The sequence below is a fragment of the Diachasmimorpha longicaudata genome, chromosome 1, assembly GCF_034640455.1.
Source record: "Diachasmimorpha longicaudata isolate KC_UGA_2023 chromosome 1, iyDiaLong2, whole genome shotgun sequence".
In the NCBI taxonomy this organism is placed as follows: domain Eukaryota; kingdom Metazoa; phylum Arthropoda; class Insecta; order Hymenoptera; family Braconidae; genus Diachasmimorpha; species Diachasmimorpha longicaudata.
The window spans coordinates 12,498,613-12,512,124 of NC_087225.1; the positions used below are offsets into that span (position 1 = coordinate 12,498,613).

At 38.6% G+C, this 13,512-nt stretch overlaps 1 protein-coding gene across 5 annotated transcripts in view; it reads right to left on the reverse strand.

Annotated features, from left to right (window-relative positions):
- Window positions 1-13,512, reverse strand: part of LOC135169683 (probable muscarinic acetylcholine receptor gar-1) — a 64,781-nt gene that overhangs the window by 17,853 nt on the left and 33,416 nt on the right. For 4 of the 5 annotated variants that reach the window (XM_064134912.1, XM_064134895.1, XM_064134903.1 and 1 more), the window contains one exon: window positions 12,010-12,247. In XM_064134912.1, the coding sequence (XP_063990982.1) occupies window positions 12,010-12,122 (113 nt within the window). In that variant the 5' untranslated portion in view covers window positions 12,123-12,247. Of the gene's footprint in view, window positions 1-12,009; window positions 12,248-13,512 lie in introns of those variants that run through there. The other variant, XM_064134921.1, reaches the window with a different exon arrangement.

Consider the following 13,512-nt stretch of genomic DNA (forward strand, 5'->3'; position numbering starts at 1 on the left):
CTGTGCGTTGAAACGAGAGTAGGACATTAAATTGCTTCTTTTGAAAAGTACGCGGGAAGAAGAGCGTAAGAGGAAATTTTAACTATATTTTCCTTTCAGTGTGAAGGCCTTTCAGACAGACTGAAATGGAAATAGAAATTCGAAGAGTATATTCCTCATTTATGTGATGTGAGGGATCTACTTTCCTAGGTGAAGGATGTATCCTCATGTCTAACTAGTTAATCCGACCCATTTCCACGATATCTATTTTCTATTTAATGCAGTAGGTATTCACCTGGGAATCGCACAGATGATGGATCTTTTAGAAATTATTCAGCCAGTTTTCGTCTCACTGGTTTTCAGTGATGAACGGAAAAGTTCATCAAAGATTAATATTATAAGAAGAATCGCTCAACGTAGAATGAATGTTTATTTACAATATTTATTAACATATAATTATACCTGAGGCGAAGCGAACACCGGAAAAAATTGTCTCGTTCTCATTTTCTCCATGAAAATTTCCCTAATCGAATATTTTTCCTCAAAACTTTACTGCGAAATTAATTTGAGTTTCGTTTCATTAATTATTAGATCCACCGTAGTTTATTAATCCTGTCATTTTCGGTCAATCATAGACTTCGCAAGGGAGAGATATCTGACATCATATTTATCCTTGAAAAAATTATCTCTTGATCAAGAACTTTTTTCGTTTTTATTCGAGTGGAACGAAAAAGGTTCGATCTGGGTCCGTGCCGGCGATGCCTCTCACAGTCCTCACATTAACTCGTACCTCTTGACGTGGGTTCGATCTATATTTTTACTCGTATCTCCTCATGTACGGAGGTTAACCCTCCACCGGAGGCTCTTAAAACTTTGTCGACAAGACGAGAAGACTCTCCTTTCTTTTTTCGCTCTTTTCTCCACTCACCAAATCGCAAGGGTCCTTCGGAGGATTGAGACTTTTCCAGTGAATAAATTTGGGATATCTCATTGATTATGGAGGTGATGTAGTGTAATTTTGGGGATCAGAGGCGTGGAACAACCCTGGAAACTTCGAGCGCTGCATAAATTTAACCTTTTTATTTCTCCTTGGAATAATTCATAAACAAATTTGTAAGAATCGATAGTTCTTGCTCTCATTCGATGCATTCCTCTAGTCCATGAAATTTTATACAAAAGTAGTTGTCAAAGTGAAAAGGATTTAATCTCTCATGAGAGCTTGAGTATACTTGAACTCCAGAGACGACCAAAAAAGTAATTTAATATTATTTTTTCACGGCTCTTTTACCCAGGAAAACAACTTACGCAGACTACTGCATGAAAATTTTGTTATGAAAATATCGCGGAAATTCGGGCAAAGAGAAATTGAAATCGGTGTGAGGTAAAAAGTAAAAGAGCTACTTGTTGACAATTTCCAACTTTGACGGGAAATTTCAAAGGACAATTTTTAACAGTGTATCCCGGAAACTACCATCGTCAAGCTGGTCCGTTTTAACGCTGACGTCCGTAAATACACCGATCAATATATTTCTCCGAAGCCATTCCTTTTAACAATGTTCATAAAATATTTACCTGCAAACGACATGTAATTCTCCAGTTTTCTGAATTCTCAGAATTATCAGGTGCAATAAAATACTAGAATTCTTTTGACATTTGAAAGTGCTCAGTCATTTTTGAGTTCATATTAAATATTCGGTTTTTGTTTAATTCAAGAATTATTTCGCCCTATAAATGTGACATGTTCGCATAATATCGCTCGTTCCATAAAAACAAATGTTTTCCACAATATCTATCAGCACACTGCACCCACGCCCCTCATTCTTTACTCCTCCCCCATCGGATGGGATAACCGAAAGCCCTAGAAATCGAACAAATCACTTTGGAAAACATTTGCCGTTCCTTTTCAACTATCGAAACGTTCATTTATTCTGCTGACGCTCTAAACTCTCACTCGTGATGCACTCCACGTGTGTACAAATATTTGTCTAAAATCTCTGACGATTCAGCATCGATTATTCAGATATGTTGGCCCCATTCACCCTGTAAATATGCAACACGTAATAATCTGCCAAATAAAAGGGGCGGTGTGAAGTTCACTACGTGACCTATCTTCAATCGTACGTGTAGACATTAAGAGATTATCTCCATCAAAAATATTAGCACAGAAAAGGGCAACTTCACATGTCGACTGTCGAGTCAAGTTTATCTGTAGAGGGCCACTAGATGTTTTCCCCTATCGTGATGATTTTTTTTCTTCCGCTCTCAAGGTGGCGTAACCCCTGTAATCCCCGCAGACACTTTGGAACATTTAGGGGATATAGCCTTCGGGATATGCCGCGTAAGCACATCCCCCAGACTAGCTTTTTTTTTCCTCCAGCTTAGCATGGGTATTTTGCTGCATATCCTCTTTCAGTTTTCTACCTTCTTTTCGATAGTTAACGCCGTGATATGCCTAAGAGCTGGGCTTAATGAGATTGAATCCCGTTTTTATCTCATAAAAGGCCATTTGGCAATTTAGCGCATGAGTTGAATCTCCGGATTGCATTGTTATCCCCAGGAATGACCTCGCAATCCCGCGAGGAGTTTCCTTTTTGAAATAAGAGCCTGAGTCATTGCGTATTCACAGATAGAGCGAAGGAAATGGTTTTTGGCTTGAAGTGGTGAGGGATATTTTTCCTCTCACCAGCTAATGATCCATCTTCGGTGAAATGACACGATTGCGTCAATTCCTTTGCTCGGTTGAAACGCACTATTCCATTCTTCAGACATGAAATATTATATTTTCTACTGGACATTAAATGGAGAATCAAATTTAAGCCATTCAAAGAGAAAATCGATAGAGTGAACAAAATGGTTTTTCTGTTGAAAAGGTGGAAGGTAATTTCCTTGACACAATGTGATGGCCTTGGGTTTATATTTGCGGAAATGATATAATTTCGTCACTGACTTCATTCCTTTAGAATGTATTTTTCCGTCTTCTAGATAAGGCATATTGATCAGTGAACATAAAATAGTAAATGAAATCCAAGATTTTTTTGAAGTTCTGTGAAAATTCGAAAGAATCTAGAATTCAAAGAGAGATTTTTCTCAAGATTTTCCGTCCTTGTCCGACATTTTGTTGTAGTATAATGAAATTCATTTACGGTTTTTCTACGAACCCACTTCACGTCAATTAGCACTGAAATTCCATTGAACTCCCTCGATCGGACGTGATCAATCTTGCCAACAACAGATGAGACACCGAACAATGTGCCCATAAACCTCAGACGGATGAGGGTGTCTATCACTTTCAAGAATGAATGATTCTCCAGGCAAAGGAACCATCACCCCTTCCAACCATCACTCACAAACTAACTATTTCAGCCCGTATGGGGACACAAGCCCTGTGATGAAAATTTTCGTTAAGAGCACCGAGTTTTTTAGATAAAACCCAAAAATCAACACTCCAATGACTGAAACAGGGGGCAAGAGAAACGTACAAATATCCAACAAATGTAATAACCCCCCTTGGGCGGCCTCTTTTATTGCACAATCAAGTGGGACAACTCGTCCTTCCTCTGTTATAGCTTGTCCTACCAACTTTTTCCCCTCTTGTTTCACATTTTTCCGTAATTTACCCTCTTTTCTCCATTGTCGGTGTGCTCACAGCGGGCGTCTCGGCGGGCAGCGGAGATGTAAGATAAACTCAAGGGGGAGTTCTGACAAAGGAGTCCGGAGGATTAAAACACAAAATACGTAATTAATTTTTTCTACTCCTTCGAGGAGATGAAGACGTTTAGGGTTGCGAATGTTAGAGAATTTGGTCATGAAAATGGGCGCACCGTTGTCTCCTGCATTGTTATCTCAAATTGGGATGAATATGCCAATTGACAGGGAGGAATGAGAAACAGAAATTAAGGTTGCCAATCTGTTAATGATTTTGAAGATGACATTGGCTGGGAGAAATTTTTTAAAATGTACACGTGCCATTTTTTCTACTCTAGAAGATTTTATCGTATTAGCCTGGAAGGTTTGGCGATATTTCACTTTGAAGATTTTTGTTCCAATTCTCCATTGCAGAACTTTTGAAATGCAAACGAAGCCCTTCAGTTTCCATATAGGTTATAGGTGGAAATGCCGTGAGATGTAATCGAATGGCAGAATATAGCTAATGCACCGTTCAAGTATTTCGCTGAAATATTCGATACAAAATAATATTTCCCAACTCCACAGTAAAATTTCAAATATTCCATTCCCATTAATTGAAATTATGATACGGAGGTTAACCACTTCATGATTTTTCGCTCCCTGAATGGAAATCACTGACACTCTCTGGAAAATTAGTGCCCAAACGTCGATAAAATTTAAATACTTTCCCGCAGTGGAAAAATTAGTTGATAGCGTGATGAATTTTAAAGAAGGCCTGATAACATTTAACACGGCATCATGAACGCAGGCGTTGAATCAATTAATAAATTCATCCCGAAATTTAAAATTCATCTGCCAAAGGGACATGAATTTTCGACGAAATATGATGAAATTGTCTACATGCTCCAGATCAGAGTGTACACAGTCGTCGTCTGTTGATAGATTTCCGATGGCCAATAATGGAACACTACACGATGACAGTACAAAGCAGACTGCCGAGACTATGTAATTTTTTCTGAGAAACTGGGGCAATTCCTGTGAGATTGTCCGACGAATCATCCGAGAGAGCATACACTGCAACTAGCAAAATTTTTGAATGCCTCCATACTGAGCATCGCATACATGCCCTCAATTTTTCCTTTCCCTTTTTTTTCGATGGAGGGAAATTTGATAAGGAATTCTTGGAGGACTGGTTGGGTAGAATAAATTGAGTCTAGACCCAATCGAAAGAGAACCTCCTACCTTCCACAATTTTTAGGTTTCATTCATCCTTGTTTGCCATTTCTATTCATCGATTATCGGAAATTACTCTGCTGGGGAAAAAAATATTTTTACACAAATTTTCCGATATTTTTTTCATTAATCAATATAGACTTTCGCGGAGTCATGCGGATTTTCATGTTGCCCTTAGCTCAGTGAAGAGATGCATCGAATATCAGATTCTACTATTATTCTATGTTTCTCGGAAATATCGAATATAATTGTCATGTAGGACGCGAGATTATTATGCTACGAGTGGTGTTGGATATAAAATATCTAGAAAATCGCGAGTATGAACGGAGAACATCGATCGCGTTCCACTGCGTATGATATGCAGGACAGGCAAAAGAGGGGAATAAACCCGCATGTATGCATTCCAGTGAATGGAAAGAGGGGGATTTACTGAGCTAAGTGAAGTGAGAAAAGAGGGATTGTGTAATTTTCATTGCAGAGAGCACGGAGACCGGGAAAAAAGCTGAAAATGACAGGATGAAGAATATTGCACTCTCAGTTTCTGATGTCTCGGAACACACCGACTCTTATTTGATTTTTTTTTCTTTTTGCGAGAGCGGATATTATTTAAGGTTATCAGAAAAACGATTGGGGGAAATATCGGGGGCGAAAGCTCTTGGATTTTCTCGACTTTATGAGATTTCTCAGTGAATTCTTCGTTGAAGGGCAGTAAGAGGTGATAAGTTGGATTTCTTTCCCATTGCGAAACTTTAGGTGCTGTGGTACGATTGACACGTGAATTTACAGCGCTCGAAAATTTATTGTTCTCATAATGAAAAATTATTTATCGATAAAAGAAAATTTATTGGATTGGTAATTTTTCATATTTACTAGCTTCAAACCAGAAGATTCGTGTTGTCTGGGAATTTATTATTTTAGTTCTTCAACAGAAAAGAGGATGTGATATGTCTATCGAAGGACAGGGGTTCCTTAACTGATTTGTTTGCACTCTTTTGCGCTTCACAATGCAAAACGACACTTGAAAACGAGTGGATCAGATTATTATTAATTTTGTGTGATGGGATAAATATTCTTTTTGCCCCATTAAAAGAATCATTTCAAGCGGAAAATGGTCTCAACTATCTTGAAAAAATCCCCAAGATAGGATGGGAGAAAATACATCAATACCCAGGGCTTCAGAATGTAGAGTCATCGACCGAAATTGGGCGAGGACGGGCAACAGGCGGTGATATTGTCTGAGCCAAGTCGGCTGTCTCCACTGCAGCTCTTTGTATGTGGAGATCCATTCGAGCAAGTAACGCGCTCACTAACCGTGAGGAATATTCATCACACGGACAGCCCCACCGAGCGCGCACACGTCTAAACCCGCCATCCATGAAAAAAAAAAAAAACAAAACTATATAGATACAAAAATAATGTCACAGCTCCTAGGAGATTCCCGCCAGCTTTGAAGCCGCTTCCATAATCAGACTCCACGGCTGTCCTGAGGGAATTTCCGGCAGTCGCTTTGATCATTTTAAACATTCCCGGGAATTTTCAAATCCCAAAATGAGAAAGTTTTCTCTTTAAAAAATCAACACACGGAATAGCGAATAAAATTCCACGGCTACCGGGAGTGTTTGATGTGAATGTGGAGGGTTAGAAATTGTCTCATCACGGAGCCAAGAAAATTTCCGCTGGAAAAGTCAGTGAAATGACCCATTTTCCTTCAACAGTTCAAAAGAAGCTGAAAAAGAAGTTTGAAGAAGACGTTGTCAACATTTAGCAGTTTAAGAACTAAAAAAAATCTTCAGCGATACATTATATTGCAAATTATCCCGCTGAAAGACATTCGTAGAACTTCCAACACTCCACGTCCCTTCATCTACGGAATTAGATGAGCGTTTTATCCATCTAATTAGTGTCGAGCCCACATGGTAGCATGTGCTCTTATTCCCAAAATTATCATACCGCCTTTATCGCGGTATTTAGCTCACAATTTTACCGTTATTTATTCGTCGCCTGTTGTCTGGAAGCGACGAATGAAATTACAACGCATGTCTGACGTGATATACAACAAGTCTGTGATGATGCGCTTATGGATGCTGTGTTGATGTATTCGTTTACTGTAACATCTATGGTGGGGCTTTGAGCCTTCTACAAAGGCCAGCCCGCTAATATTGATGCACGTGCGGTTGCCTCTCGAGAGGGGTCTGGGAGCCCTCGGAGGACTCACAGCACTTATCCCTCTCGTTTCACCTTGTGGTACCCGTTACAGGGTATCAATCAGGTGATACAAACAATGTTGCGTAGTTCGTATGAGACAACAATTAAATAACCCCTGTGCAACTCAATTACTTTCCGATCAACGGCTGACATTCTCTCCTGTCGCCTCGTCCGACACAGCAGGTGATATAGAGAAGAAATAATTGCCTAGGGGAAATGATTTTATTCTACGTTGAGATTTCACTATTGACAATGTTCTACTAAAATTGTGGAGATATATTTCCAATGCGGGAAAGCCCATTTCTCGGGTAAATCCAGAACAATAAAAAAAGCTCTGGATATCGATCCGAAAATCGTCTCACTCCATCTCCATAAAAAATTAATTAAATTGGAATTTTCATACGATATAAATACCCAATGACGAGGCAAATATTTCCTGTTCTATTCACGAGGGTTCCCTAAAAAAATCCCACCTCTTTATATTTTCTCTTTTATCCGATGTTCTACTGGACACCAGCGGCGTTGGGTTATCGCAACACCGGGTCACCTCGAAATATCGTACCTAATATCTCCTCGGCATCGCGTTTTATGGGAAGGTATAAAAGAAAAAGGTAGCTGGAGGGAGAGTTAGGCCGAGAAAAAGTACATGAATTTATCGCGGATTTATCAGGGAGCGATGGATGGCAACGAGGGGAAAAAAATACGCTTTAGATTGATGAGAACAGAGATGGCCCGATCTCAGGGTGCATCAAATGAAACAGGTTTGTTCGTGAGTGGATAAGATCTGTGTTGATACAAATTCGTCGCATCACTAGTCATTATTATAAATCGGTAAAAAGAGCGAATGACTGACTGACTTATTTTTCTATTTATTTAATTAATTTATCCATCCCTGCTGGCTATTGATTAATTGACAAAAATTAAGAATTTTCCTTCATAATATCATTCATGAATACCTAGTTGATTCTAATATGCTAATCATAATTTGCGGAACACTATTATTACTGATTATTATTAATCAACAATGACAATATTGTTATCGGTTTTACTAGAATTATTATTCCTATAATTCTTCAGATGATATTCCATTTTTTGAGTAAATATGATGAAATCTTAGTTCGTGCTTCTCTCCAGCTAGTTAAGCTTCAACTTTTTCCAACTTCGACCATTCGTTCCACTGATTGGAGACGAAGGAAATGAATCGCTTGAGATTAGGTACCCCGTGAGCCACTGGGAAATGGTACAGTAGAACACAAATGAGAAGATAGATATCGTCTCGATGAAAGCAACTTGGAAATAATCTCGTGAATCTGTTCCAATTCCGGAATTGCATCCCTTTACAGCAGCACAAAAAGCGAGGCTGGGGCTCCATACCGAGTACTTTGATGTAGGTGTACGTAGAAATCAGGTGGATAAGGTAAAATTTATCGAGGTCAAATCAAACACAATAGAGCTATTGATAACGCAGATTTGCTTTATCATTTTTGTTTGCCGTGCGAACCAACCAATTCAGTGAATTCCTCCCTGTTCTTTTACTCAAGCGTAAAAAACCCGATTAAATAATCCGAATAATAACGATATGTTATACACATTGGCGAAATCAATGGCCGATAAATAGTAAACATAGTCCTCATTCACATCGAATAGAAACAAAAAGTAATGAAGAAATATTTATAAACCGACCCCTAAATCGAAACCCTCATTATGTATCGAATAATATTCAATCATTTCATGTGAGTATATCGTATAATCCTCCATATTTTTTCAGTCCCAATAAATATTAATCATTCAATCGGAAATTTTCCGTAAATTTATTCAGCGTTCGTATGCTCTCTGCAGTGAATTGCATCCCAGAGTCAAATAGCACGAAAACGTATCTTGGAAATCGTGACCCGAATTTAAATGCTGCATAATTTATACAATTCGCTAGTTATAATGCGACTAACATTTGAGCTTTTTTTATCTCCACCTTCCTCAGTCTCCCCTCAAAAATAATTTGCATTTTTCCAATAATTAAAAATAGTTCAATCCCAGGGGAACATTAACGGTGAAATTGAAAAGAAAATGCTAAGTGCCGGTTTAAGATAGAGACTCTCTGGGGACATTAAGAATAGTACATTTGATACAACCGTTGTACATCGCGTGGTTGGGAATTAAACCCTCCAACAACTTTACCTCCCTGTCCGCGACAATCGAAGCCAATGGTTCGCGTGATGCTGACTCGTTGCACGACAGCAACGGGCGCCGAGTCGTTCTAAACGATTGTTTTCATTACAATTTTTTTTTCTCTCGCTGAACGACAATTCTGGGCCTCTTGGCCTCCCTGTGCTTTCAGGGTAGAGTTACTCACTTCGTCGCATTTCCTACCATTTCCCCCTTTTCGAGATGAAATAAGAGAAAAACCAGGAAATGTATTCAGTGGAGGTCAAGGATGCAGTTCAGGCCGGATTGATTCCACTGAACGATTGCACATTTGTCTTTTTATATCGATTTTGAAGTTTTTTTCGAAGGGGTCATGTGGTTGAGGTAACACACAGAACCCTAAACTTAACTTATGAGATTATCGTCAATAATCGTAATAGTTATGATGTCAAAAAGTGACTTAATTATTGTGAAAACAATTTTAGATTATGAGAAAATAGGTCCTTAGACAATTTCAAGCTTCAGAATTTTTTTCTCTTTAAATAAATAGATTTTTGTTGCTGAATTTGCTCGAGTTTTCCTCTGGAATCAAGTAAACTGCTTCTCATTCTCAGGAGAATTCACGGTGGAACTATGCATTTCTCAACATCAGTAACTTGCTGCGGAGAATGAGAAACTTTTCTTCTGCACGCGTCTTCTGGTACTTTCTCACCCGCAACTCAACAATTTTACATTTTGTTTGTGAAAAAAAATTACGATACAAAAGGGAAAATTTTTCCTTTCGCCTCGCACTATTCCTGTGAATACGAAAATTCCCACAATTCAATTGACGTCTCCGACTAAATTCCATAGTCATTTTTCATAAATTTTTTCTGCACCCAACCCCTTAAACTTTCAATCACTCATTTGAATAATTTCTCGTTAAAAGACTCGAAGGAAACGTTAAACAGATGGAGTAAAAAAAATCGAATCAATCATTGCCATGCTCCTTCGTTCAGAAGAACTTTGAAAAATTCGTAACCCCGACTTTTTCAATCTCTCCCATTCATCTATTTACCCTACACTACCCCCTTATCCTTGAAAAATGATGCCACATAGTTGATGAATGCAGAAGCACTCCCTCACGCCTCCACGTCGTCGTAAATTTTTCGTCCACCAGCGTTCAGATTGGCTTCTCGCGGCATCTCTGCCCAGGAGGTGAGTGGCGCTCGTAGGATTAAAGTGGAGTGAACGTCAAGAGGAAGCCCACCGTGTTTGAGTTAATAACACCCGGGTTGGGATGAATAGTGGCGTTGGTGTACAAACTAACGAAGATTGACTGGTATAAGTTATACGCTAAACAATGCTGCGTACTCGCTATCGCACAATGCACCCGGCTACATGATCGTTCGCGTTAATTCCGGGGAAAGAAGTGGAGTAAAGTACGATTTGGTCAGACGATCATGGAGAAGTGAAAATTGTTATTTTTACGGTAACGTTAACACTTTTCCGGTACATACCAATTATTTTGGGAAATTTAAGATTAATTATATGATTTATGATTTTAACCATTAAACTTCGTTAATATTATGTCTGGAAAATAATGGTGAGGGATATAATATTACGTAAAACTAGTATTTCAGTCATTTTTATTTCTGATAACTCAACATAGAGGAAAAATGGAAATAAACTATCAAAATTTATTTCAAGGATCAAATAAATGGAATATGAGTAAAAATCATACGTATATATACATATGTTTTTCGACAGAAAATCATGCATTTTGTGCGTATCTCACGCAATTTCTCATGGCTTATAATCTGAAATAACCGAAGGCATTATTTATCCAATGAGAATCCATAACATAAATTCATGTCGAACCACAGGCTCTTCTATATTCTGAGGGAAACATCGAATAGCTAAATAAAAACCATTTCTATACCCTAGTACAGTCATTTAGTGCTTTTACCGCTCAAGTTCCTCCCTCTCGATTATCCAGCGCACACATAAGCTACGTAATTGAATGTTTTCCATAGTCGAGTGCTCTCCAACAGTCGAATGCACGCTATATGCTTCGTTATTCGAGCACGAATTTTCCGAGAAGTCAAACACCCGGAATTTCTGAATTGCCTACTATTTACTAGTGAAATCACTCTTCAGCTGCCATGTTCATTTTACCTTTGATTCATGAGAACTCGAGTAATCATAGTTGGTGTGTATTTGATGTATTTTTCACCTCCATGAAATATATGTCTAGAATGTTTAACGTGCTCGTAAAAATGTAAAAAAATTGTTTGTCCATCGTATTAACAAGTGGGTGAAAATGTCAAATTAATTGATGAGAATTCCCACGGGGTTTTCTGCTCTACTCGAAAGGCCTTTGTTAAGTTTTTTATACCCGTGTGTGCAATTTTTTTGAGGCAATGCTGTCTCAAATCATTATTTACACGTTCAAAATTTTCGGAATTTAATGTGGACACACCAGACGATAATTCCTAATCGCGCAGCTGATCTAATCACTAAAGCCAGATCCAATTCTCCCTCAATCCCTGCCCATTCCCCTCCAAAAAAAATTGACATTTACGAATAATCCCATAACCATTCCAATGATTCATCCCCGGTCCACGTAATGAGGCCAATTGCCAGCACCAAACAGCTCCCCTCTCCGCCCATTTCATCCCTATAAACACGTGATACATTAATCCCTGAAAATCGATTTGTAACCGCCGCAGACGCATCTGAATGAGAGTTTCCACACACCTCCTCCCTTAGCCGGCGTAATCCTAAATTCACCTGTTTCTATACTGTTCACCATATTAACAAATAAATGTTGATTAAACTCACGTCACTCTCCATTTTGTCATGAAATCTGAGCCAATGCTGAAAACAGGTGTTGTTGTGCGATTTGCCTCAGTGACATTGAGACCAGTATTATCCGTTCCGTTGTTGGTCTCCATCCCCCGGTTTTCTCCCCTCCCGCCACGTTCAAATTCAGATCTTCTCTACTTGGTTTTAAATGTGGCCGGTGATCTCACCCCCCTCACTCCTCCCCTCACTGTGCTTCAGTCATCTCGGAGGCATTCTGAAATTAATGATGAATTGAAAACTTGGTTTCTCATTACCCAAAACGGTTATTAAATTAAAAATAGCATGGCGGTAAAAGTTGTCTCAAAATTACCCCAAAAGTCGTCTTAAAACTTTATTATGTGACGTAATCTTCTCTCGGCGTGATTTTTTATGGAGTGCAATGTGCAAATGACGCTTCAATCATTATAATGTGTATAACTTCTCATTTTGTCCGGAAAATCGTGAGTCCCAGGATAAAAAAAATTATTTGCTGCCATAAAATATCGCTTGGATTGTTATCAAATATAAAATCCCCCCGCAGAGTTCTAGTAACTCATTCACATTTTGTCTCACGGCCTTCTGAATAAACTGTTCTTTATATTTCGGTAATTATGAAATAACATCCGCATGTCGATGTTTATCAAACAATTTGATTTTTCTTATTATTCTTTATATAGGGGCAGGACAAAGACTGCTGGGGTGTGCTTCATAATTGTGTAATTAGAACAACAATAATGAGTGCATGTGAGAAATTTAGGAGCTCCCACAATTTTTTTTATTCTTTTAATTTTTATTCTCCTACTCGGTCCACCAAGTGACGACTCGTTAACTCATCCGGAGGGATTCGCAGTGGCAGGATAGGGAGGAGCAGTGGATGGGGGAAGGCCGTTTCATATTGCTCGTTATGCGCCTGGCCCTGGAAATACCGTGGTGGAGCATCATTGAAATTAAACGTTGTCTAGATAACCGAAGCGATGACATTACCCTGAAAGCATCGTAAAGGCCTCGCACACATATCTATACATAGTCAGACCTATTTCGAGTCAATCCCCATGGCTTTAGAATGTGGGTGATAGTCTTATTACTTCACATTTTCTGACATTTTGTCGACATACTTTTTTTTGATGACGGGGATGGGAAAGTGTCTGAGGCCCGGGGCGAAATTCATTTGTGTTTTATCGATGACGAGATTTTTCGAAGATAGTAATGGATTTTTGAAATTGAAAAAATATTTTCTATCGGAATGCCAGCCAATGTATGAAGATAGAAATTTGTAAAAGATAATATTTGTGGAGATATCGTTTGTAATTTCAGTTCTCTAGACGCAGCAAATTCATTCGACCAATTTCAACTTGAATCAATGGTTCTCTTCCGGTAAATACTCAACTGGAAGGAACCTCAATTCAGTTCAAATTAATACAAAGCATGAACACCAACAATTCCATTACTCCTGATGTAATTATACCACCAACACATTCACAATTATAATCAACTTATAGC